At 43.6% G+C, this 27728-nt stretch overlaps 1 protein-coding gene and 1 long non-coding RNA gene across 4 annotated transcripts in view; one reads left to right on the top strand and one right to left on the bottom strand.

The window, feature by feature from the left end:
• Positions 1-18562, top strand: part of LOC129859666 (uncharacterized) — a 39050-nt gene extending 20488 nt beyond the window's left edge. Inside the window, exons 2-4 of the long non-coding RNA XR_008760199.1 lie at positions 7783-9546; positions 9668-10639; positions 17813-18562. This is a non-coding gene — a long non-coding RNA (uncharacterized LOC129859666). The remainder of the gene's footprint in view (positions 1-7782; positions 9547-9667; positions 10640-17812) is intronic.
• The window catches only part of LOC129859640 (zinc finger matrin-type protein 4-like), a 176282-nt gene that overhangs the window by 112143 nt on the left and 36411 nt on the right, over positions 1-27728 (bottom strand). For all 3 annotated transcript variants that reach the window (XR_008760195.1, XM_055929692.1, XM_055929685.1), the window contains exons 2-3: positions 27431-27535; positions 22573-22665 (exon numbers count right to left, since the gene is read on the bottom strand). Coding sequence is in view for 2 of the 3 variants with exons in the window: in XM_055929692.1 (XP_055785667.1) it covers positions 22573-22665; positions 27431-27535 (198 nt within the window). In the remaining variant the exon portion in view is untranslated. The remainder of the gene's footprint in view (positions 1-22572; positions 22666-27430; positions 27536-27728) is intronic.

Below are 27728 nucleotides of genomic sequence, written 5' to 3'. Positions count from 1 at the left end.
CGGTTTTGTTGCCAAACAACCAAGGACACTAGTCTAGTGGGTAAATGGGCACCCTCTCAATCTCTGTCACTGTTTCTCAGGTTTTTTAATCTTCATATCTTTTGTCTACAAGTTGAAAAGGGTTCTCTCAATATTTCTCTCACTACTTTCAAGGAGGTGAAATGGGTTATCTCAGTCCGTCTCCACACACACCCCCCTCACCATCCCTTCATTCCTATTCTCATCTTCCCCTGTGTCGTCTCCTGCTGTGATCGTGTTAGTTAACCCCTCACTGAACCAGATATCAACCTCCCTCTATCTCTGTCCCCTTCTCTCTCTCATCCCTCTATATCTGTCCCCTTCTCTCTCATCATCCCTCTATCTTTCTGTACCCTTCTCTCTCATCCCCCTATCTCTGTCCCCTTCTCTCTCATCCCTCTATATCCGTCCCCTTCTCTCTCTCATCCCTCTATCTCTGTCCCCTTACCTCATCACTCCTCTATCTCTGTCCCCTTCTCTCTCATCACTCCTCTATCTCTGTCCCCTTCTCCCTCTCATCCCTCTATCCTGTCCCCTTCTCTCTCTCATCCCTCTATCTCTTTGTCCCTTTCTCTCTTATCCCTCTATCTCTGTCCCATTCTCTCTCATCACTCCTCTATCTCTGTCCCCTTCTCTCTCTCATCCCTCTATCCTGTCCCCTTCTCTCTCTCATCCCTCTATCTCTCTGTCCCCTTCTCTCTCATCCCTCTATCTCTGTCCCCTTCTCTCTCTCGTCCCTCTATCTCTGTTCCCTTCTCTCATCATCCCTCTATCTCTGTCCCCTTCTCTCTCTCGTCCCTCTATCTCTGTTCCCTTCTCTCATCATCCCTCTATCTCTGTCCCCTTCTCTCTCTCATCCCTCTATCTCTGTTCCCTTACCTAATCACTCCTCTATCTCTGTCCCCATCTCTCTCATCGTCCCTCTATCTCTGTCCCCATCTCTCTCATCGTCCCTCTATCTCTCTGTCCCCTTCTCTCTCTCATCCCTCTATCTCTGTCCCCTTCTCTCTCATCCCTCTATCTCTGTCCCCTTCTCTCTCTCGTCCCTCTATCTCTGTCCCCTTCTCTCTCATCGTCCCTCTATCTCTCTTATCTCTCTATATCTCTGTCCCCTTCTCTCTCATCACCCCTCTATCTTTCTGTATCCTTCTCTCCTCATCCCTCTATATCTGTCCCCTTCTCTCTCATCATCCCTCTATCTTTCTGTATCCTTCTCTCTCATATCTCTATCTCTGTCCCCTTCTCTCTCTCATCTCTCTATATCTGTCCCCTTCTCTCTCATCCCTCTATATCTGTCCCCTTCTCTCTCATCCTCCCTCTATCTCTTTGTCCCCTTCTCTCTCATCCTCCCTCTATCTCTTTGTCCCCTTCTCTCTCATCCTCCCTCTATCTCTGTCCCCTTCTCTCTCTCTCTGTCTCCTTCGCTCTCATCCTCCCTCTGTCTCTGTCCATTCCTCTCTCATCCTCCCTCTATCTCTGTCCCCTTCTCTCTCTCTGTCTCCTTCTCTCTCATCATCCCTCTATCTCTGTCCAGTTCTCTCATCATCTCTCTCTCTCTGTATCTTAACCTGTCTTAGCATTTCTCCTTTCATGTCTCTCTCTTATCTTATCCTTTGGTCTTCCTTCCCTGTATGTGTCCTACAGAGTGATACCTCCTACGATACCTCAGAGTATTAATATGTGCATCATTGTTTTTATGTGCATGTGTATGTCTCCTTCAAATCCGTCACGAATAGTGTCAAAACAAAACAGACTCTGTAGACGTGGCCGAATACCCATACTAGAGTACTACATACTTAAAGTGCATACTATGTACTTACCATCGCATACTATTTTGCACGTACCGCTTAGTAAGTATGTAGTATCCAACGGCTCCTGACTGGCTGAGTAAATTCAACAAACATGCATCGTAATAACCAGATTGATAATAGCTCATTTCCAATTACATTGATTTATCTAAACTCTGAATAGAATAGGAATGGAATTATAGCCTTACTCAGCCTGGTTATAGGCAGATTATCATATTCGACCTATACCATAGACCATATAGCTCATCCATCCCATTTAAAAAGGACTGAAGACAGAAACAGATCATTTGGTTCAATTTCAACATATTTATTAGTGAAACCAGAATACATTATACTGAAGAAAGATATAAACGCAACATGCAACAATTTCAACGATTTTGCTGAGTTACAGTTCATATCAGGAAATCAGTCAATTCAAATAAATTCATTAGGCCCACTGGGGAGCCAGGCCCAGCCAATCAGAATGAGTTTTTCCCCAACAAAAGCTTTATTACAGACAGAAATACTCCTCCGCACCCCTCCATCCCCCCTCTGATGATCCCGCTGATAAAGAAGCCGGATGTGGAGGTCCTCAGCTGGCGTGGTTACACGTGGTCTGCGGTTGTGAGGCCAGTTGGACGTTCTGTCAAATTCTCTAAAACAACAACGCATGCTTATGGTAGAGAAATGAACATTCCATTGTCTGGCAACAGCTCTCGTGACCCTTCCTGCAGTCAGCTTGTCAAATGCATGCTCCCTCAAACCTTGAGACATCTGTGGCATTGTGTTGTGTGACAAAACGGATCATTTTAGAATGGCCTTATATTGTCCCAGTACAAGGTGCACCTGTATAATGATCATACTTTTTAATCATCTTCTTGATATGCCACATGTAACGTAGACGCAGGGAGTCAGGAAGCAGGTGCAGATAGTGTGTTTAATAACAACTGTTTAATCAGCGTCTTAATATGCCACACCTGTCAGGTGGATGGATTATCTTGACAAATAATAAAATCCTCTCTAACAGGGATGAAAACACTTTTGTGCATATGGGACATTTCTGGGATGTTTTATTTCAGCTTATGAAACATGGGACCAGTACCAGTTCTGCCATCTCCGCAGAGGAACTCTGGAGCTCTGTCAGAGTGACCATCGGGTTCTTAGTCACCTCCATGACCAAAGCCCTTCTCTCCCAATTGCTCAGTTTGGCCGGGCGGCCAGCTCAAGGAAGAGTCTTGGTGGTCCAAACCATCATTCTTCCATTTAAGAATGATGGAGGCCACTGTGTTCTTGGGGACCGTCAATGCTGCAGATATTTCCCCAGATCTGTGCCTCGACACAATCTTATCTCGGAGCTCGACAGACAATTCCTTCGACCTCATGGCTTGGTTTTTGCTCTGACATGCTCTGTCAACTGTGGGATCTTATAAAAACAAGTGTGTTCCTTTCCAAATCATGTCCAATGAATTGAATTTACCACAGGTGGACTCTAATGGAGTTGTAGAAACATGTATATTTGATGAAAATATGTTTTTGGCCTTACTGCTATTAGCCCATACAAAGACATTGAATAACAGATTCACTACATGGAACAACAGATAGTGTGTTCTGAAGTGTCTTTTTTTTGCTACATGTACTTAACTCCTTATTTTTGGTACTAAACAATCTCCATATATACATCCATTAAGTTTTTCAACTGGTACCGGGGACATTCAGACGAGTCTTGTGAGGCCTGTGGGCGTCCTAGAGCAAAATAACCGACATGTACATGTATGTGAGAGTCTGCCACAGAGGAGTCATATTAATGTGTAGCTCAAACTGTTCGGACGCCATAGACAGAAGTTGGCAGATCGGCTGTACCGACTTCAGACGAGTCTCCAAGACACTTGTGGGGGTCGTAGAGCAAAACGGAGAACACCATCATGTTCGTGAGAGTCTCATCTTTCCATAGAGGTTTTTTAAGCCAAACCTTTCGGACGCTATAGACGATTTTGTTAGGAGACCAATTTTCGGGATGTCTCATGGTTAGGCGGATGCGGTGGATTGACATGCATCCAATGCAAAATAACCTTATATCTTCTAGCTTAAACTGACTGATTTTTATGGGGATTTGTTTATTATGCCAATTAGATTTCAGCAGGGGCACGGAGATTGACTTTAGGGGGTTTTAAGTAGGCTAGTTTGGTTGTTTGGCTATTTGAAGAGAACTAGGGCCAACTATATCACTCGCAACCCAACTCTTCCAACGCATTGTGGAAAAGTGTGCATTGAATTCTACTAGATGACCTGAAATTACTATAACATCCTGGCATTTACACCATACAATATTTTGGAAAATTCACATATTATAAAACGTTCTATTTAAGCATGCTGAGAATGCATCATGCACGATTGCGTTGTTTTGCGTTGTTGGTTAATTTTGGTAGCATAGCCCCATATCTGATTATCAGCTGTTGTCAAAGCTGAAATAAGTATGACATACTCGCTTTTTTCAAAATGTCACATACTATAAAACTTTGGTTCTGTATTCCTGCTTCCTCTCCTCTAAAAGTGCCCCCTCTTCAGGGGTTTCTCCTGTCTCTTAGCTTCCCTCTCTCATTTAATACGTCAATGATACGTGACATTTTATAACAAATAGTTGAGAGCGGAGGTCCGGAAGACAACTGTGAATTTGTTTATTTGGGGTTGTTTATCTATTTGTGATTCATTTATTTGCGATTGTTGCAACTATTGTAACATCGATTGTAATAACTATGATATGATAGAGGACCTTGATTTTAACCTTATAAATCATACACACACACACAGACACACACGCACGCACGCACGCACGCACGCACGCACGCACGCACGCACACACACACACACACACACACACACACACACACACACACACACACACTCAAACACACAGATTGTACTTTGGAGAGGAGCGGAACACAAAAATAAACAAGAGAATGTGTCATTTGTTTGACATCTTAATAACTGACAGCTCATTATTGTCATTCCTGAAAGAATCTATTGACTGACCAGTGTTGACCAGTGGCTGAATGACCAGTGGCTGAATGATCGAGGCGTATGGGGGGGGGGGGGGGGGGGGGGGGTGTAGGAGTTGTCAACAAAGCAGCATGACAGAAATATGATGCCAAGTTTTCAAACTACACATATTTCACTTGTTCATATACAAAATGTAATGACCACTGCTGCACATTCTGCCACTGTTTTGCAAAAAAAATCACTTAGGGCCCCCAAAAAGTTAGGGCCGGCTCTGAATGCATGCCTGGGTAAAAATAATAATTATGCCTTTCGTGAACTAACACTCGTACTTGACCCCCCCCCCCCCCTCCCTTACTAGCTCTGACTTTGCTGATAGCTACTTTATTGAGGAAACATGTACTTACTATGACTGTGATATGTGGTTGTTCCACCTAGCTATCTTAAGATGAATGGACTACTTACTGTAAGTTGCTCTGGAAAAGAGCATCTGCTAAATGACTAAACATTTTTCATTAAAAAATGGTGTGGATGTGGGTACGCAGACCCATGAACTACTGCAGCCCCTCATGATGAGTTCAAATTTTTTATGGCCTCCACCCTCTTCAAAGTTACCCATCCCTGGATTAGATTATACTATTTAGAACGAGCTGCCAGCTCATGAACGAACAAGTGCACCAGGGAGAACTCAACAAGCATGCAGACGCAATAAGTGAAAACACATTATCTAACTGGGGATAATGTCACAAAGCATGATGCACTAACCAGTTAACTTTCATTCTGTAATAACTTAATGCTTCTAAATTAGTCAGATATTATATAGTTGAGATAGACTTGAAATTGCCATGCGAGCTAACTAGCTAGCAAGCTACCAGCTAGCTATAGCTTGATAGGTGCTTATCAAAGGTAGATAACTGGTAATTTTACCCCAAAATTGAACAAACTATTTCTCAATATTTCTGTTTTTTTTGTAGCTGGTTAATTAATTTGATCATGCTTTGTGATACACCTGGTTTTATGCTGTTTTAGTCCACACATGTCGCCGTGTCAGCCACAGTAGAACATGATGAACACCATGGGGAAACAATACAATTGGCCAGACACAGCTTTTTTGTCCTACCAGATCCACGATGAAAAGGTTCTACTTAGTGTATTCATCTGTCCTTCGACACTTGTTGGATGTATATGTCTGGTTTATCAGGTCCCAGGCTCCCATGACTGTTATGAATATTTATTTACAAGGTAATTGCCATTTGCTTTTTGCTTTTGCGCAATCTGTACTTGATAGAGCAGCTCTAGTCTCACATTCGGAAGTAAGCCTTGGGAGGGAGACTAGAACAGACCCTCTGACTGAATGGACGGACATTTGAGCACCCCATGATGGTACATTTACCTAATGCTGTAAAAATGTAGTGATTTCATTGGTGCAGTTCCCCCTCACGGCAAATAGCTGGCAAAACAATTCTCACAGCCTATGTGCCCGTGGAGCTTCTAATGCTGGCAGAGTCACTGAGGGGCAGTGCTTGTAACAGCTTTTTTAAATTTTATTTTACAATACATTTTTGAAACAGTAACATTTATACATCTACCACACATTTATGGACATTTACAACATAATCCTTGATTTATATAATATATACACTACCGTTCAAAAGTTTGGGGTCATTTAGAAATGTCCTTGTTTTTGAAAGAAAAGCACATTTTTTGTCCATTCAAATAACATCCAATGATCAGAAATACAGTGTAGACATTGTTAATGTTGTAAATGACTATTGTAGCTGGAAACAGCTGATTTTTAGTGGAATATTTACATAGGCGTACAGAAGTCCATTATGCTTCAGGAAGCATCGTCAGGTTACCTCAACAAATACCTCAACAAATTGATAACTAGAACGCCAAAGGTCTGCAAGGCTGTAATTGCTGCAAATGGAGGATTCTTTGACGAAAGCAAAGTTTGAAGGACACAATTATTATTTCAATGAAAAATCACTCTTTATAACCTTGTCAACGTCTTGACTATATTTCCTATTCACGTTGCAACTCATTTCATGTATGGTTTCATGGAAACAAGGACATTTCTAAGTGACCCCAAACTTTTGAACGGTAGTGTATATTTATATTTTTGTATAAACGCTGCCCCTAACGCCCTAATGTATGGGCCGCCACTGTTACTGACACGAGGACTGGTTTTTCCTCAAATCTCTCTCTCTCTCATCTGGTGAGACTCATTTACATGTGACCTATTTGTATCTGTGCACAGACAAACAGTGTGATGTCTATGTCTGTATGTGTATGTGTGCAGAGCCACACCCTACCCCAACAATAGATTTCTAATTAAGCATGTTTATTTCTCTCATCTCCCTGTTTCTCCTGTTCTTTGTTCATATGAGTGCGAAAACGCCTCTAATTATACACACAGAGAAGCAGAGGGAAACAGACAAAGATACACTTTCAAAAAGTGTATATTTAAAAAAGAGAAAGAAGAAATATATATCAAACACAAATATAAACGCAACATGTAAAGTGTTGGTCCCATGTTTCATGAGCTGAAATAAAAGATCCCAGAAATGTTCCAAACACACAAAAAGCCCATTTGTGAATAATGTTGTGCACAAATGTGTTTACTGTACAGCCCTGTCAGCGACCATTTCACCTTTGCCAAGCTAATACATCCACCTGACAGGTGTGGTGTCATGTCCACTCCCACTCCGGCGCTCGACGTCACCGGTCTACTAACCACTGGTCCTGGAAACCCATCTTTACACACACATGGCAACCATCATTACGCTCACCTGGGTCTCATCATCAGTCACACCTGGACTTCAGTACTCCTTTTGTTTACCACTCTTTTGTTATCAGTCAGCAAGTAGTATTGTTTCTGTTTCCATGTCAGACGCTTCTCTTGTTTTGAATCGTTCCATGTTCGTTGTTATTAAACTCACTAACTGCACCTGCTTTCTGTCTCCCTGCGTCTACGTTACAGAATACTACCTCAACAAATGGAAGCAGCAGTTAATCAAGACATCTCCCAGATGGTCGGTGAACAGGGACACCTACTTCGTCACACCACGACCAGCTGGCTCATTTGCGAACGACTATGGATGAGTGTCTTCAACGAGTCGACATTAGCATTGCCCGATTGTCCCTCCCGGACAAATATGACGGGACTCCATCGAGATGCCGTGGCTTCCTCCTCCAGTGATCCCTCTGTTTCACGCATCAGTTGGGAGCCCCCACCACCGAGAAGTACAAGGTTGCAACAGTTATTTCTCTGCTGACCGGACGGGCGTTGGAGTGGGCCACGGCCTTCTGGGAGAGAGGAGAGGAAGAGCCACATCAAGAAATCCTTTCCTTCCTCATCATCACCGTACCCGTACATACGATCATCATAACCCCACAATCTCATTGCCGAGGATGAAAATCACAGATTGGGCACCCAAATGCCGGAAGACCTGCTTACCCTTTCCCTGTGGTTCCACATCGGTTGAGAGTCCTGTGGTTGTCCTTCAGCCCAACATCCCAGAGGTATACCAAGATCTTCGGGAGTTCTTTTTCCAAGACCTGCACCACCTGTCTCACTCCTCATCGCCCCTGGGACTGTGCCATCAACTTCCTTGCAGGCTCTGTGCCTCTGCACGGCCGCATCTACCCTCTGTCTGTGGCCGAAACCAAGGCTATGGAGGAGTACATCCAGGAGGCTCTCCAGCAGGGTTTCATTTGCACGTCCACCTCCCCTGCATCGGTAGAATTCATCTTCATGACCAAGAAGGACGGAGGACCCTCTCGAGTCGTAGCCCCTGTGCTCTGGGATGTAGATGTGGACATTCACCAAGCCCTGGAGAGGGAAACCGCACCTGCCACCTGTCCTCCTGAGCGCACCTACATTCCCACAGGCATAAGGGATTGGCTATTGACCTGGGCATACACAGCTGTCGTCGCTGAACATCCATGTATTACCCGCACCATTCAGTTCATCTCTGGAAAGTCCTAATGGCCCACCTTGGTGCAGGACGTCACTCGAAATGTCAACTCCTGTTCCATATGTGCCTAATCCAAATCCCCTCGGAACGCTCCAGCAGGGAAACTACTCCCCGTGCCTCAGCATCCCTGGTCTCATCTGTCCATTGACTTTGTCACTGATCTCCCCTCTTCTGATGGTTTTACCACCATTTTGTGATAGTGGACAGATTCTCTAAATCATGCCGTTTCATCCCTCTCTTTGGTCTCTCTACTGCTCTCTAGGTTGCTGAGGCACTGTCCCAGCAGGTATTCCGGCACTATTGCCTTCGGGAGAATATCGTCTCTGATCGTGGTCCCTAATTCACATCACCTGTATGGAAGGCTTTCATGGAGAAGATGGAGGTCACAGTCAGCCTCACTTCCGGGTACCGGCCCCAATCTAACGGGCAGGTGGAGAGGATGAACCAGGAGCTGGCCCAATTCCTTCCTTGGGCTGAATACACCAATAATTTATTGTGACACTCCTCCACCTGGCTGACTCCCTTCCGGTCTGTTCGGGGTTATCAGCCAGCCCTAGCTCAGTGGTCTCTGAGCCAGACCAAAGCTCCTGTGGTGGACGAGTGGTTCAGGCACGCAGAAGAGGTATGGAACGATACCCACGTGAGACTCCAGCGCACCGTTCGTCATCAGAAAGAGCAGGCGGCTCGCCACCTCAGTGAGGCTCGCATGTTCCATCCTGGTGATCTCGTCTGGCTCTCCACCAGGAACCTTCCGCTCCGCCTGCCTAGTAAGAAGCTGAGTACCAGATTTGTGGGGCCGTTCAAGGTCCTCCAGAGGGTCAACAAGGTAAATTATAGATTACAACACACCCTAACAATCTCACCATCTTTTCATGTTTCCCTCCTCAGGCTGGTGGTTCCTGGTCCCCCACGACACCCCTCCACCTCTCTTGGACATCAAGGGGAGCCCCGCCTATGCCATTAGATCACTCCTGGACTCCTGACGTTGTGGGGGTCGGCTCCAGTACCTGGTGGACTGGGAGGGGTACGGTCCAGAGGAGCGGTGTTGGGTTCCAGTGGACGACATTCTAGATTCCAACATCAACAGAGATTTCTACATTTGCCGTCCGGACCGGCCCGCTCCTTGCTTTCGGGGCCGTCTTCCTGAATGGTGTCATCCTGCGGCTGGAGCCGTGTGTCAGGGGGGTACTGTCACGTCCACTCCCGGTCCCCTGCTCCGGCGCTCGATGTCACCGGTCTACTAACCACCGGTCCAGCCAACCCATCTTTACGCACACATAGCAACCATCAACACGCAGACCTGCGTCTCATCATCAGTCACACCTGGACTTAATTACTCCCTTTATTTAGCACTCTTTGTTATAGAGCAGGCAGTATTGTTTCTGTTTCAATGTTAGATGCTTCTCTTGTTTTGTAGCATTCCATGTTCTTTGTTTTTAAACTCACTAACTGCACCTGCTTCCTGACTCCCTGTGTCTACGTAACATGTGGCATATCAAGAAGCTGATTAAACAGTATGATCATTATACAGGTGCACATTGCGCTGGGGACAATAATAGGCCACTCTAAAATTATCCGTTTTGTCACACAACAACAATGCCACAGATGACTCAAGTGTTGAGGGAGCATGCAAATTGGCATGCTGACTGCAGGAATGTTACCAGAGCTGTTACCAGAAAATTGAATGTTATTTTCTGTACCATAAGCCTCTTCCAATGTCGTTTTAGAGAATTTGGCAGTACGTCCAATCATCCTCACTACCACAGACCATTTGTAACCACGCCAGCCCAAGACCTCCACATCTGGCTTCTTCACCTGAGGGAATGTCTGAGACCAACCAGCTGGACAGTTGATGAAACTGTGAGTTTGCATGACCGAAGAATTTTGGCACAAACTGTCAGAAACCGTCTCAGGGAAGCTCACTTGAGTGCTCGTCGTCCTCACCAGGGTCTTGACCTGACTGCAATTCGGTGTCGTAACCGACTTCAGTGGGGAAACGCTCACCTTCGATGGCTATTGGCACACTGGAGAAATGTGCTCTTCACCAATAAATCCTGGTTAAAACTGTACCGGGCAGATTGAAGTGGTTTGGTGTCATGTGCGCGAGCGGTTTGTTGATGTCAATGTTGTGAACAGAGTGCCCCATGGTAGAGGTGGAGTTAGGTTATGGGCAGGAATATGCTACAGACAAAGTACACAATTGCATTTTATCAATGGCAACTTGAACGCAAAGAGATACCATGATAAGATCCTGAGGCCCATTGTCACGCCATCCATCCGCTGCCATCACCTTATGTTTCAGCATGATAATGCACAGCCCATGTCAGAAGAATCTGTACACAATTCCTGGAAGCTAAAAATGTCTTAGTTCTTCCATGACCTGCATACTCACCAAACATGTCAACCATTAACTTCTTAGAACTAGGGGGCGACATTTTCACTTTTGGATGAATTTGTGGTACTATTGGATAGAAAACACTCTGACGTTTCTAAAACTGTTTGAATTATATCTGTGAGTAAAACAGAACTCATATGGCAGGCAAACTTCCAAACAGGAAGTGAAAATTATGAAATGGGTCGCTGTGAAAGGCTGGATCTGTATGCACTTCATACGCCTTCCACTAGATGTCAACAGGCAGTAGAACGTGGAATGAAGCGTTTAGCTTGATGTGGGACCGGATGAGAGCCATTGGAGTGACTGGTCAGACATATTGCCAGTTCTTGGCCACGCACACTGCGCATGTGATGTCCTTCCTTGCTATCGGTTATATAGATATTAAGAAATGCTCCGTTTGGGACGTTATTGGATATATATGATAAAAACATCCTGAAGATTGATTCTCAACTGAGTTTGACCAGTTTATTCGATTTGTAATATCACTTTTTGAAGTTTTCGTTCATTAGCGTAAATTTGGATGGACACGTGAACTACACATGCTAGCAAAAGTTGCTAATTCGACAGAAGTAATGGACATTATAAAACAAAACAACGATTTATTGTGGAACTAGGATTCCTGGCACTGCATTCTGATGAAAGATCATCAAAGGTAAGGGAATATTTATGATGTAATTTCGTATTTCTGTTGACTCCAATATGGAGGAGAATGGCTGAGCGCAGTCTCAGATTATTGCATGGGATGCTTTTTACCAAAGTTATTTTTTAAATCTAACACAGCGGTTGCATTAAGAACCAGTGTATCTTTAATTATATGTAAAACATGTATCTTTCATCAAAGTTTTATGATGAGTATTTCTGTATTTCACGTTGTTCTCTGTAATTATCCTGGCTATTTTGAAAGCATTTCTGAACATGGCGCCAATGTAAAACCACGATTTCTGGCTATAAATATACACAATATCGAACAAAACATAAATGTATTGTATAACATGATGTCATATGACTGTCATCTGATGAAGTTGTTCAAAGGTTAGTGATTAATTTTATCTCTATTTGTGGGTTTTGTGAAAGCTATCTTTGCTGTGAAAAAAATGGCTGTTTTTTTGGATATGGTGGTGAGCTAAAATAAATACACTGCTCAAAAAAATAAAGGGAACACTTAAACAACACAATGTAACTCCAAGTCAATCACACTTCTGTGAAATCAAACTGTCCACTTAGGAAGCAACACTGATTGACAATACATTTCACATGCTGTTGTGCAAATGGAATAGACAAAAGGTGGAAATTATAGGCAATTAGCAAGACACCCCCCAAAACAGGAGTGATTCTGCAGGTGGTGACCACAGACCACTTCTCAGTTCCTATGCTTCCTGGCTGATCTTTTGGTCACTTTTGAATGCTGGCGGTGCTCTCACTCTAGTGGTAGCATGAGACGGAGTCTACAACCCACACAAGTGGCTCAGGTAGTGCAGTTCATCCAGGATGGCACATCAATGCGAACTGTGGCAAAAAGGTTTGCTGTGTCTGTCAGCGTAGTGTCCGGAGCATGCAGGCGCTAACAGGAGACAGGCCAGTACATCAGGAGACGTGGAGGAGGCCGTAGGAGGGCAACAACCCAGCAGCAGGACCGCTACCTCCGCCTTTGTGCAAGGAGGTGCACTGCCAGAGCCCTTCAAAATGACCTCCAGCAGGCCACAAATGTGCATGTGTCTGCTCAAACGGTCAGAAACAGACTCCATGAGGGTGGTATGAGGGCCCGACGTCCACAGGTGGGGGTTGTGCTTACAGCCCAACACCGTGCAGGACTTTTGGCATTTGCCAGAGAACACCAAGATTGGCAAATTCGCCACTGGCGCCCTGTGCTCTTCAGAGATGAAAGCAGGTTCACACTGAGCACATGAGCACATGTGACAGACGTGACAGAGTCTGGAGACGCCGTGGAGAACGTTCTGCTGCCTGCAACATCCTCCAGCATGACCGGTTTGGCGATGGGTCAGTCATGGTGTGGGGTGGCATTTCTTTGTGGGGCCGCACAGCCCTTCCATGTGCTCGCCAGAGGTAGCCTGACTGCCACTAGGTACCGAGATGAGATCCTCAGACCCCTTGTGAGACCATATGCTGACACATGCACATTTGTGGCCTGCTGGAGGTCATTTTGCAGGGCTCTGGCAGTGCACCTCCTTGCACTAAGGCGGAGGTAGCGGTCCTGCTGCTGGGTTGTTGCCCTCCTACGGCCTCCTCCACGTCTCCTGATGTACTGGCCTGTCTCCTGGTAGCGCCTGCATGCTCTGGACACTACGCTGACAGACACAGCAAACCTTTTTGCCACAGTTCGCATTGATGTGCCATCCTGGATGAACTGCACTACTTGAGCCACTTGTGTGGGTTGTAGACTCCGTCTCATGCTACCACTAGAGTGAGAGCACCGCCAGCATTCAAAAGTGACCAAAACATGAGCCAGGAAGCATAGGAACTAAGAAGTGGTCTGTGGTCACCACCTGCAGAATCACTCCTGTTTTGGGGGGTGTCTTGCTAATTGCCTATAATTTCCACCTTTTGTCTATTCCATTTGCACAACAGCATGTGAAATGTATTGTCAATCAGTGTTGCTTCCTAAGTGGACAGTTTGATTTCACAGAAGTGTGATTGACTTGGAGTTACATTGTGTTGTTTAAGTGTTCCCTTTATTTTTTTGAGCAGTGTATATGTTGTGTTTTCGCTGTAAAACATTTAAAAAATCGGACATGTTGGCTGGATTCACAAGATGTTTTTCTTTCATTTGCTGTATTGGACTTGTGATTTCATGAAATTATATTATATTTTAAGCATGTTTGGGACTCTCTGGATCGACGTGTACAACAGCTTGTCCCAGTTCCAGCCAATATCCTGCAACTTTGCGCACAGCCATTGAAGAGGAGTGGGACAATATTCCACAGAACAAAATTAACAGCCTGATCAAATCTATGGGAAGGAGATGTGTTACGCTGCATGAGAAAAAGTATGGTCACACCAGATACTAACTGGTTTTCTGATCCACACCCCTACTTTTATTTTAAGGTATCTGTGACCAACAGATGCATATCTGTATTCCCAGCAGTGGCAAAGCAACCTACAGGGCATTGTCTGCATATATGCCCCCTTCATTATTCCTACGGTTCTGACTTGGTGTACAGGGAGAAAATTGTAAGAACGGCCCATGTTCTGAATTCTGTACATTTCAAAAGTGCTGAACAAATAGTTATTTTGACTATGTGCGTCCTAGCTCGCTCATTAATGTCTTAACCTGTCTAGGATGAGGGTGCCGCTAGCGGCCCTCCCCCCCCCCCCCCCCCCCACTGAAAAGGCAGAGCCGCGAAATTCAAAAAAATTTTTTTTTTTAAATATTTAACTTTCACACATTAAAGTCCAATACAGCTAATGAAAGACACAGATCTTGTGAATCCAGCCAACATGTCCGATTTTTAAAATGTTTTACAGGGAAGACACAATATGTAAAGATGTACATCTATTACCTAAAAACACATTAGCATAATCCACCATCTTTTATTTGTCCACCAACACCAGTAGCTATCACCAATTCGGCTAAACTAAGATATTTATAGCCCCTAACCAAGAAAACTCATCAGATGACAGTCTGATAACATATTTATGGTATGGGATAGGTTTTGTTAGAAAAATGTGCATATTTCAGGTAGATGGCATAGGTTACAATTGTACCCACCGTCACAAATGGACTAGAATCACTACATAGAGCAACGTGTTTACCTACTTACTAATCATCAAACATTTCGTAAAAATACACAGCATACACTAATCGAAAGACACAGATCCTGTGAATACAGACAATATTTCAGATTTTCTAAGTGTCTTACAGCGAAAACACAATAAATCGTTATATTAGCATAGCACAGGTGCAAACATTACCCCAGCATTAATTCTAGCCAAAGTGAGCGATAACGTCAACATCGCCAAAATATATTATTTTTTTCACTAACCTTCTCAGAATTCTTCAGATGACACCCCTGTAACATCACATTACAACATGCATATACAGTTTGTTCGAAAATGTGCATATTTAGCCACCAAAATCATGGTTAGACAATGGGGAAAGTAGCCCAGCTGGTGAGAAAATGTCCGTGCGCCATATTAGACAGTGATCTACTCTTATACATAAATACTCATAAACGTGACTAAAAAATATAGGGTGGACATCGATTGATAGACAATTTAATTCTTAATACAATCGCGGAATTACATTTTTTAAATTATCCTTACTTTTCAATACAGTTTGCGCCAAGCGAAGCTACGTCAAAAAACATGGCGTCCTAAGCCACTAACATTTTTCGACAGAAACACGATTTATCATAATAAAAATGTCCTACTTTGAGCTGTTCTTCCATCAGTATCTTGGGCAAAGGATCCTTTCTTGGGTCTAATCGTCTTTTGGTGGAAAGCTGTCCACTTGCCATGTGGAAATGCCAACTGCGTTCAGCATGAACTGGAAGCGTGCCCGGCGATTCACAGCGTTTCAGAAATAAATGTCCCAAAATCGCACTAAACGGATATAAATTGCTATAAAACGCTTTAAATTAACTACTTTATGATGTTTTTAACTCCTATAACGAGTCTTAACATGACCGGAGAAAGATTACTCCCAACACTAATGCTTGGAACAGGTGCGGGTCGGTGTCCTCCACGCGCATAACGCAGCTCCAAAAGAGTGACTAGCTACAGGGTTTTTTAATTTATAGTGCCTGTGAACGCGCAATCGACCCCATTCAAATCGTCATCACGTAAAGGCATCCAGGGGAAGACGTAAGCAGTGTCCGTATACTCATAGCAATAACAGTGGCCTTTTAACTGACTCCAGATCAGGGGCCAAAATTTCTGAAATCTGACTCCATGTCAGGGAAATTGCTGTAGAATGGGTTCTGTTCCACTTAGAGACAAAATTTCAACTCCTATAGAAACTATAGACTGTTTTCTATCCAATAATAATAATAATATGCATATTGTACGATCAAGAGTTTTGTAGGAAGCCGTTTCAAAAATTACAAGATTACCATAAATAGTGACAACAGCGCCCCCAGCCTCAACAGGTTAATGGAAATTATGGATGGCCTCTTATGCGCTCATCGTTCCCTTATACCATAGTTTGTACATCTCAATTGTCCAAATTGGAGATTTTTGGTTCCAACCGTCGTGTTTACAGTGGCTTGAGAAAAGTATTTACCCCCTTTGGCATTTTTCCTATTTTGTTGCATTACAACCTGTCATTTAAATGGATTTTTATTTGGATTTCATGTAATGGACATACACAAAATAGTCCAAATTGGTGAAGTGAATGTTTTTTGTTTTTACTTGTTTAAAAGAATTCACACACAAAAAAAACTGAATAGTGGCGTGTGCATATGTATTCAACCACTTTGCTATGAAGCCCCTAAATAAGATCTGGTGCAACCAATTACCTTCAGAAGTCACATAATTAGTTAAATAAACTCAACCTGTGTGCAATCTAAGTGTCACATAATCTGTCACATGATCTCAGTATAAATACACCAGTTCAGAAAGCTGGGCTTTATGGAAGAGTGGCCAGAAAAAAGCCATTGCTTAAAGAAAAAAAATAAGCAAACACATTTGGTGTTTGCCAAAAGGCATGTGGGAGACTCCCCAAACATATGGAAGAAGGTGTTCTTGGTCAGATGAGACTAAAATTGAGCTTTTTGGCCATCAAGGAAAACACTATGTCTGGTGCAAACCCAACACCTCTCATCGCCTAGAGAACACCATTCCCACAGTGAAGCATTGTGTTGGCAGAATCATGCTGTGGGGATGTTTTTCACTGGCAGTGACTGGGAAACTGGTCAGAATTGAAGGAATGATGGATGGCGCTAAATATAGGGAAATTATTGAGGGAAACCTGTTTCAGTCTTCCAGAGATTTGTGACTAGGACAGAGGTTCACCTTCCAGCAGGACAATGACTCTAAGCATACTGCTAAAGCAATAATCGAGTGGTTTAAGGGGAAACATTTAAATGTCTTGGAATGGCCTAGTCAAATCCCAGACCTCAATCCAATTGAGAATCTGTCGTATGACTTAAAGATTGCTGTACACCAGCGGAACCCATCCAACTTGAAGGAGCTGGATCAGTTTTTCCTTAAAGAATTTGCTAAATCCCAGTGGCTAGATGTGCCAAGCTTATAGAGACATACCACAAGAGACATGTAACTGTAATTCCTGCAAAAGGTGTCTCTACAAAGTATTGACTTTGGGGGAGTGAATAGGTATGCACGCTGTGTAAATCAAATGATACAAACACCCCCCCCAAAAAAAATTGATTCCTGGATGTAATGCCACAAAACAGGAAAAATGCCAAGGGGGTGAACACTTTCGCAAGCCACTGTATGTGAGACATGGTGGGGGTGAATGGATGATCTCCGTATGTGTAGTTCCCACCGTAAAGCATGGAGGAGGAGGTGTTATGGTTTGGGGGTGCTTTGCTGGTGACACTGTCTGTGATTTATTTCGAATGCAAGGCACACTTAACCAGCATGGCTAACACAGCATTCTGCAGTGATACGGCATCCCATCTGGTTGGCGCTTAGAGGAACTATCATTTGTTTTTCAACAGGACAATGACCCAACACACCTCCAGGCTGTGTAAGGGCTATTTTACCAAGAAGGAGAGGGATGGAATGCTGCATCAGATGACCTGGCCTCCACAATCACCCAACCTCAACCTAATTGAAATGGTTTGGTGTGCGTCAGACCGCAGAGAGAAGGAAAAGAAGCCAACAAGTGCTTAGCATATGTGGGAACTCCTTCAAGACTGTTGGAAAAGCATCCCAGGTAAAGCTGGTTGAGAGAATGCCATGCATGTGCAAAGCTGTCATCAAGGCAAAGGGTGGCTATTTGAAGAATCTCAAATATAAAATATATTTTGATTTGTTTAACACTTTTTTGGTTACTACATGATTCCATATGTGTTATTTCATAGTGTTGATGTTCTCACTATTCACTACAATGTAGAAAATAGTAAAAATAAAGAAAAACCATTGAATGAGTAGGTGTTCTAAAACTTTTGACTGGAAGCGTATATTTTTTTGTCCCACCAAGATTTACGTGCTAAAATCGCCACTGATTCCCAGTCATGTGAAATCCATAGATTAGGCCCTAAAGAATGTATTTCAATTGACTGATTTCCTTATGTGAACTGTAACTAACGTCTTTGACATTTTGCTTTTATATTTTTGTTCAGTGATTTAAGAGAGAAAAAGATGAGTGGCAATAACACTGCAGGGTTCTCCTCCATTGCCTTTGACTCATTCACTCACTCACTCACTCACTCACTCACTCACTCACTCACTCACTCACCCCCTTCATCACTTACTCACTCACTCACTCACTCACTCACTCACTCAGGTGTACACTACTGGAGACCGAGAGAGGGAGAGAGAAAGAGATAGCTAAAAGAGGTGGGAAAGACATATGAAGGAAAACGGATTAAGTCTTCTCTTTCATCTGAGAGCACATTTCCAACCTACTTTCTCTGTTTGACACACACGCACGCACGCACGCACGCACGCACGCACGCACGCACGCACGCACGCACACACACACACACACACACACACACACACACACACACACACACACACACACACACACACACACACACACACACACACACACACACACACACACACACACACACACACACACACACACAAGCTCTCAAAGTCTCACTGAAGTGTTTTGGACACCCTGGGTTGACTTCTCCTGCTCAGTATTGTTTCGTTTCTCCAAACGGTCTCCAAAGTTTCAAAGTTGCTCCAAAGTTAAGGGTTAAGGTAAGGTTTGGGATAAGGTCAAAATAAAACAATTGGTGGAAAAAGTACTCAATTGTCATACTTCAATAAAACTAAAGATATCTTAATAGAAAATGACTCAAGTAAAATTAAAAACCACCCAGGAAAATACTACTTGAGTAACAGTCTAAAAGTACTGGGTTTTAAATATACTTAAGTATCAGAAGTAAAAGTATAATAATAAAAAATTCCGTATAATAAGCAAATCAGGCAGCACCATTGTGTTATTTTTTTAATTTATGGATAGCCAGGGGCACACTACAACACTCAGACATAATTTTCAAATGAAGCATTTGTATATAGTGAGTCCACCAGATCAGTGGCAGTAGGATGACCAGGTATGTTCTCTTGATCAGTGTGTAAATTGGGCAATTCCCTGTCCTGTTAAGCATTCGAAATGTAATGAGTACTTTTGGGTGTCAGGGAAAATGTATGGAATAAAAAGTACAATATTTTCTTTAGGAATATAGACAAAGCTGTCAAAAATATAAATAGTAAAGTAAAGTGCAGGTACCCCCAAAAAACTACTTAAGTAGTACTTCAAAGTATTTTAACTTAGTTACTTTACACCGCTGGCAACTTGTAATTAAACTGGCTTGATTTTGATTTACTTCATCAATGACTGCTCTCCTTTTTGTTCAACTGGAAAATCATTTTACACACATACTATAACACATTGTATTTTCACATACCCAAAAGGCCTACTATTTTGAACACAAGCATGGGTATTTGGACACGGCTAGCGTGTGTGTGTGTGTTTGTCAGTTATCTCCTCCCTTCAGGGATCTACACGTCAATACAGGAGTAGGCTTCAGGAGGTGAAATACAACAAAAGCTGACCAATAGACAGTTTAGACTTCCCCTGGGTTTAAGGAAAGAAAAAGAGAGAAAAAGGAAAGGAAAAGAAAGACAGAAAGAAAGAAAGAAGGAAGGAAGGAAACAAGGAAGGAAACAAGGAAAGACAGAAGGAAGGAAACAAGGAGAAACAGAAGGAAGGAAGGAAAGAAAGAAGGAAAGAAAGAAAGAAGGATAGAATGAATGAAATAAAGAAGGAAGGAAAGAAAGAACGAAATAAGAGAGGAAAAGAAAGAAGGAATGAAAAAAGGAAAGAAAGAGCAAGAGAGAAGGAAAGAATGAAAGAAAGAAGGAAAGAAAGAAGGAAAGAAATAAGGAAGGAAATAATGAAAGAAAGAAAGAATTAATGAATGAAAGAAAGAAAGAAAGAAAGAAGGAAAGAAGCAAAGAAAGAAAGAAGGAAAGAAAGAAAAGGAAAAAAATAAGGAAAGAAAGAAATGAAAGAAATAAAACATGAAAAGAAACAGACAAAATGTGCATTTCGAGAAATGTACAGTATAGTCGAGAAAGAGGATGATGTCACCTATGTGCATCATAGATTTTTAGTTCAAGTTCCCAGTGATGCTTCTAGTAACGTCAATTACTGACATCAAGCATGTGAAGTGTATGTGTGTCTTGAGTGTGTGTGAAATCATTACCGCTGGAGTGTAAGCCAGCTCTAGCTGTGTGTGTGTGATACCAATCCTATGCAGCACTAGCTACTGGCTGGGGTGTTCACACTGTGTCTGTGATGTCACTCCTGTGAAGGACTAGCTACTGGCTGGGTTGTTCACACTGTGTCTGTGATGTCACTCCTGTGAAGAACTAGCTACTGGCTGGGTTGGTCACACTGTGTCTGTGACGTCACTCCTGTGAAGAACTAGCTACTGGCTGGGGTTCCCACTGTGTCTGTGACATCACTCCTGTGAAGCACTAGCTTCTGGCTGGGGTGTTCCCACTGTGTCTGTGACATCACTCCTGTGAAGCACTAGCTTTTGGCTGGGGTGTTCACACTGTGTCTGTGACATCACTCCTGTGAAGAAATAGCAACTGGCTGGGGTGTTCCCACTGTGTCTGTGGCTTCACTCCTGTGAAGCACTAGCTTTTGGCTGGGGTGTTCACACTGTGTCTGTGACACCACTCCTGTGAAGAACTAGCTACTGGCTGGGGTGTTCACACTGTGTCTGTGACATCACTCCTGTGAAGAACTAGCAACTGGCTGGACACACACACACACACACACACACACACACACACACACACACACACACACACACACACACACACACACACACACACACACACACACACACACACACACACACACACACACACACACACACACACATACACACACACACACACTTCCCTAATGATCTACTTGTGAGTAGGAGAAACAAGGAAGATGAAATAGGAGAGGAGGAGAACAAGGTATAAGGGATAAAATGGCCAATTAAATATAAAACTATTTCAAGATAGTGTTTCCAGTAAGTTTCCCTACTCTTTTGTGTGGAAGTATAATACTCTTGGGTGGCTAATGTTGCTGTTGATGTTGTTGTTGATGTTGTTGTTGATGTTGTTGTTGCCTATTATCTGTCTGGAGGTCTGCTGGTTGGACATGCTGGCAAACCACTCAGACTGTGTGTGTGTCCTGAGTCTATGACATCACTACTGTTGTATTATAATCTAGTGCTTGCTGTGTGTGTATGACACCACTCGTGTGTGTGTGTGTGTGTGTGTGTGTGTGTGTGTGTGTGTGTGTGTGTGTGTGTGTGTGTGTGTGTGTGTGTGTGTGTGTGTGTGTTTGTGTGTGTGTGTGTGTGTGTGTGTGTGTGTGTGTGTGTGTGTGTGTGTGTGTGTGTGTGTGTGTGTGTGTGTGTGTGTGTGTGTGTGGTGCCCAGTGCCTCCGGATTAGAGCACAGCTGCCAAACTCCCTGCCTGCCTACTGGAGGCCATGGCAGGGGAGGTCACTGCACAACCTCTGTACATGTGTGTGTGTGTGTGTGTGTGTGTGTGTGTGTGTGTGTGTGTGTGTGTGTGTGTGTGTGTGTGTGTGTGTGTGTGTGTGTGTGTGTGTGTGTGTGTGTGTGTGTGTGTGTGTGTGTGTGTGTGTGTGTGTGAGGAGTCCAACATACACGCAAGCACACACTCACACACACACGCGTGCACACACACGTACACACACACACACACACACACACACACACACACACACACACACACACACACACACACACACACACACACACACACACACACACACACACACACACACACACACAGACCCTCAGGGCTCTCTGACTCCTGTAACTCTCTCTGGAGCGAATATGAGAGCCTATAACTTTACACAGACACCCTATCTTCTTTGACTGCAACTCCTACAGTATACTCCTGGCCTCGAAAAGAGAAAACTCGTACCTGCACTGTGGACTAAATTATGCCAAAGTCACTACCTCCTGAGGAAAAGACAGAGAGAAATGTTCTAGCAAAATCCATTTAAGATTGAGGGGAAATGCTTAGGAGACTGTTATACAGTACTACTGAACTGTCTGATCTCAGAACTGATCTCATTTAAGGGTTTTATTAAAGACTGTTCCTGGGAGAGATCAGGAAGCCACAGAGTGAGGGCAACAACACAGTGAGTGTATGATTCCGGTGTTTGTGTGTGTGTGTATGTATGTCAACATACCGGGTTGTCTGTTCTCAGTCTCTTGGACGGTGGGCCTCCGTCTTCTGGGTGTAACATGTAAAAGAGACGGACCTTGTTGGCATGTTTCTTACTCTGAGAGAGAGAGAGAGAGAGAGAGAGAGTACAGAGAGAGAGGAGAGAGTAGAGAGAGAGAGAGGGGAGAGAGTAGAGAGAGACAGAGAGAGAGAGAGAGAGAGAGAGAGAGAGAGAGAGAGAGAGAGAGAGAGAGAGAGAGAGAGAGAGAGAGAGAGAGAGAGAAATAAACTTTATTGGCAAGTTTATTTACATTTACTGTGTGTGATCAGTGCTTCAACAGATATTCCATCTCTTCTCAACTGCACAGTGGATAAACACTATGACTTACTTCACTGCTCACAGCAACCAATTATAAACAATGTTTTAACTTTAGGGCTAACCAATCAGAAACATTGTTGCCTCACAGCGAACCAATGAAACACATCGGCTTACCCCACAGCGGACAATCAAAAACAATGTATGACCCTGTCATAAGCTGACTGGATCCCCAGGCTTACATCAAAACCCACAAATGTTTTTTTTGTGTATGTGTGTGTGTGTGTGTGATCGTGTGCGTGTTATTACTCTTTTATACCGTCAGTATAACTTTTTGTGAAATGACAGTGGAATGAGAAAGCATACAGTCAAATGCATACCAAGCACATTGGTGTTCTTCAATCTACACAGTAACACAAAGATGACGTGGCAGACCGATTTGATATGGCTAGAGAGAGAAGTGGCAATACGAGAGAGGGACAAAGTGTTACAGTGTGGGAGGGAGAGAGACGAGAGGAAGGAGGGGAAAAAAGAGGAAGGTGGTAGAGAGAGAGGAGGGAAGTGGTGAGGGAGGGAGATGACAGACCACGTATTCACCCTGCACACCCTAATTGACAAACAAACAAACCAAAACAAAGGCAAAGTCTGTAATACAAATTGATGGAAAGTGGTGTCGGGGGAAAAACATACGACATGATAAAATCCATGTACACAAACAACAAGTGTGAGGTTAAATTGGCAAAAAACACACACATTTCTCCCCACAGGGCCGGGGGATGAAACAGGGATGCAGCTTAAGCCCGACCCTCTTCAACATATATTTTAATGAATCGGCGAGGGCACTAGAGCAGTCTACAGCACCCGGCAGACTGTCTACTGTTTGTCAAATGTCTACTGTTTGCTGATGATCTGGTGCTTCTGTCACAAACCAAGGAGGGCCTACAGCAGCACCTAGATCTTCTGCACAGATTCTGCCAGACCTAGGCCCTAACAGTAAATCTCAGTAAGATAAAAAATAATGGTGTTCCAAAAAAGGTCCAGTCGCCAGGACCACAAATACAAATTCCATCTAGACACCGTTGCCCTAGAGCACACAAAAAACTATACATACCTTGGCCTAAACATCAGTGCCACAGATAATTTCCACAAAGCTGTGAAAGATCTGAGAGACAAGGAAAGAAGGGCCTTCTATACCATCAAAAGGAACATTAAATTCGACATACCAATTAGGATCTGGCTAAAAATACTTGAATCAGTTATAGAAGCCATTGCCCTTTATGGTTATGAGGTCTGGGGTCCGCTCACCAAACAATTCACAAATTCACAAAATAGGACAAATACCAAATTGAGACTGCATGCAGAAATCTCCAAAAATATCCTCAGCTTCCTGCCATCCAGGACCTCAATACCAGGCGGTGTCAGAGGAAGGCCCTAAAAATTGTCAAAGAATCCAGCCACCCTAGTCATAGACTGTTCTCTCTGCTACCACATTGCAAGCGGTACCGGAGAGCCAAGTATAGGTTCAAGAGGCTTCTACCCCCAAGCCATAAGACTCCTGAACATCTAATAAAATGGCTATTCAGACTATTTGCATTGAACCCCCCCCTTTTATACCGCTGCTACTCTCTGTTGTTATCATCTATGCATAGTCACTTTAATAACTCTACCTACATGTACATATTACCTCAACTAACCGGTGCCCTGCATATTGACTCTGTACCGGTACACCCCTGTATATAGTCTCACTATTGTTATTTTACTGTGGCTTTTTAATTACTTGTTACTTTTATTTCTTATTCTAATGCATATTTTTTAAACTCCATTGTTGGTTAAGGGCTCGTAAGTAAGCATTTCACTGTAACCTGTTGTATTCGGTGCATGTGACTAATTCAATTAAATTTGATTTGTACAACGTAAAACACCAAATAATGCATGCAGAGCAGAATTAGGCTGATACCCACAAATTATAAAAATCCAGAAAAGATACGCTACATTCTACAACCACCTAAAAGGAAGCGATTCCCAAACCTTCCATAACAAAGCCATCACCTACATAGAGATTAACCTGGAGAAGAGCCCACTAAGCAAGCTGGTCCTGGGGCTCTTTTCACAAACACAAACAGACCCCACAGAGCCCCAGACAGCAACACATTTAGACCCAACCAAATTATGAGAAAAGAAAAAGATAATTACTACTAGAATTAACAAAAAAAACTGAGCAAGCTAGAATGCTATTTGGCCCTAAACAGAGAGTACACAGTGGCATAATACCTGACCACTGTGACTGACCCAAACTTAAGGAAAGCTTTGACTATGTACAGACTCAGTGAGCATAGCCTTGCTATTGAGAAAGGCTGCCGTAGTCAGACCTGCCTCTCAAGAGAAGACAGGCTATGTGCACACTGCCCACAAAATGAGGTTGAAACTGAACTGCACTTCCTAACCTCCTGCCAAATGTATGACCATATTAGAGACACATATTTCCCTCAGATTACACAGATCCACAAAGAATTTGAAAACTCCCATATCTACTGGGTGAAATACCACAGTGTGCCATCACAGCAGCAAGATGTGTGACCTGTTGCCACAAGAAAAGGGCAACCAGTGAAGAACAAACACCATTGTAAATACAACCCATATATAAGTTAATTTATTTTCCCTTTTGTACTTTAACCATTTGCACATTGTTTCAAGACTGTATATATACTTAATATGACATTTATAATGTCTGTTTTCTTTTAGAACCTCTGTGAGTGTAATGTTTACTGTTCATTTTTATTGTTTATTTCACTTTTGGATATTATCTACTTCACTTGCTTTGGCAATGTTAACATATGTTTCCCATGCCAATAAAGCCCCTTGAATTGAATTGAGAGAGGAGGAGAGAGGGAAAAGAGGAGAGAGGGAAAAGAGGAGAGAGGGAAAAGAGGAGATAGAGAAAGAATGACGTGCTAAAATGAAAAAGGGAGACAGTGGTAGGAAGGTGAGAAAATGAGTGGGAGAGAAAGGGAGCAGAGCGCGAAGAAAGAAAACAAGAGAAAGACAATGGGAGGTTGTGGGAGATTGAACATAGGGAGGAAAATAGTGAATGAGAGAGAGAGACTGATAAAGCAGGAGAGTGGTAGAGAAGAGATGAAGAGAGGAGCAAGAGAGTATGAGGTGTGTGCAGTGAGTGTGTTTGCAGTGAGTGTGTGTACAGTGAGTGTGTGTGCAGTGAGTGTGTGTACGTGAGTGTGTGTGCAGTGAGTGTGTGTGCAGTGAGTGTGTGTACAGTGAGTGTGTGTGCAGTGAGTGTGTGTGCAGTGAGTGTGTTTGCAGTGAGTGTGTGTACAGTGAGTGTGTGTGCAGTGAGTGTATGTGCAGTGAGTGTGTGTACATTGAGTGTGTGTGCAGTGAGTGTGTGTGTGCAGTGAGTGTGTGTACAGTGAGTGTGTGTGCAGTGAGTGTGTGTGCAGTGAGTGTGTGTACAGCGAGTGTGTGTGCAGTGAGTGTGTGTGCAGTGAGTGTGTGTACAGTGAGTGTGTGTGCAGTGAGTGTGTGTGCAGTGAGTGTGTGTACAGTGAGTGTGTGTGCAGTGAGTGTGTGTGCAGTGAGTGTGTGTACAGCGAGTGTGTGTACAGTGAGGGTGTGTGCAGTGAGTGTGTGTACAGTGAGTGTGTGTGCAATGATCACGGAGAAGAAAAAGAGGTAGAGAAAGAGCAGAGAGTGGGAGGGAGAAAGAGAAGAACGGGAAATAAAAGAGGTAATGCTGGGGCTTAGTCTGAGAGGTACTAGGGACAAACAAACACACTCACTCATGGCAATCTGAAAGAGCACTAAAGTGATGTGACGGACAGAGGAGCTGGGAGGGAGGCAGGGAGGCAGGCAGGCAGGCAGGCAGGCAGGCAGGCAGGTAGGCAGGCATGATATTTGACTCCCAGGGGAAAGATCTAACGAGGGCAGTGGAGCAGCAAGACTGGACTGGACACAGGCATGTTATCATCCACTCACAGCACTCCGTTATTCATCCACCCATCTGGCACTACGGCCGTGTCGAAATCTGTCTTGTATACTAATGACTAAAACGTCATACTACATAATATTTAGAACATACTGTTTAGTTCAAATGTATGCAGTTAGCAACAAATATCAACATACTAGACTCACCCATCCTCTAATGTGCAATTGTGTTGTTTACCGCCATTCGATGAGCCGAAAAGAGTATTACATCCTGGCATTTAAAGCATACTACATTTCGCATACCCAAAATGCCTACTATTTAGAACGCAAGTATGGATATTTGGACATGGCCTATCTCTCTCCCTCTGATGGTAACTCCCTGCACCACGGCCTCCCCTCTTGATTACCCCACACCCATACCCTCTGTCCTCCTCTTCTCTCTCAGGCCTCTTCCCCTCTCTCTCTTTCCGTTTGGTGGTGCGTGCATATGTATGAGTGTGTGTGTGTGTGTGTGTGTGTGTGTGTGTGTGTGTGTGTGTGTGTGTGTGTGTGTGTGTGTGTGTGTGCGTGCGTGCGTGCGTGCGTGCGTGCGTGCGTGCGTGCGTGCGTGCGTGTGATGTAGACTCACCTCATAGTGTGCTGTGCGTTGCGACTCGGAGATGAGCTGGGCGTTACAGATGTTGCAGTAACTCTCTGTGAACAGTCCTCCTTCCACCACTCCTGCCGACTTCATCTGAAGACATGCACACATAGAATAAACATACACACTTAAACCAATGTATCACCTTGTTAGGATATAGTGCATATGCACAGTTAGAATACACCAAATCTGAATACTCTAAACCAAATCTAGTAGACATGTCAACTCTGAACATCCTTTCCACCAGAAAGCGACAGAGGTCAAGTTACCTAAGTCAGGATCTATT

Source organism: Salvelinus fontinalis, chromosome 1 (assembly GCF_029448725.1).
Source record: "Salvelinus fontinalis isolate EN_2023a chromosome 1, ASM2944872v1, whole genome shotgun sequence".
NCBI classification, from domain to species: domain Eukaryota; kingdom Metazoa; phylum Chordata; class Actinopteri; order Salmoniformes; family Salmonidae; genus Salvelinus; species Salvelinus fontinalis.
The sequence above is the reverse complement of the archived record's forward strand: the minus strand, read 5'-3'. Positions and strand labels throughout refer to the sequence as shown.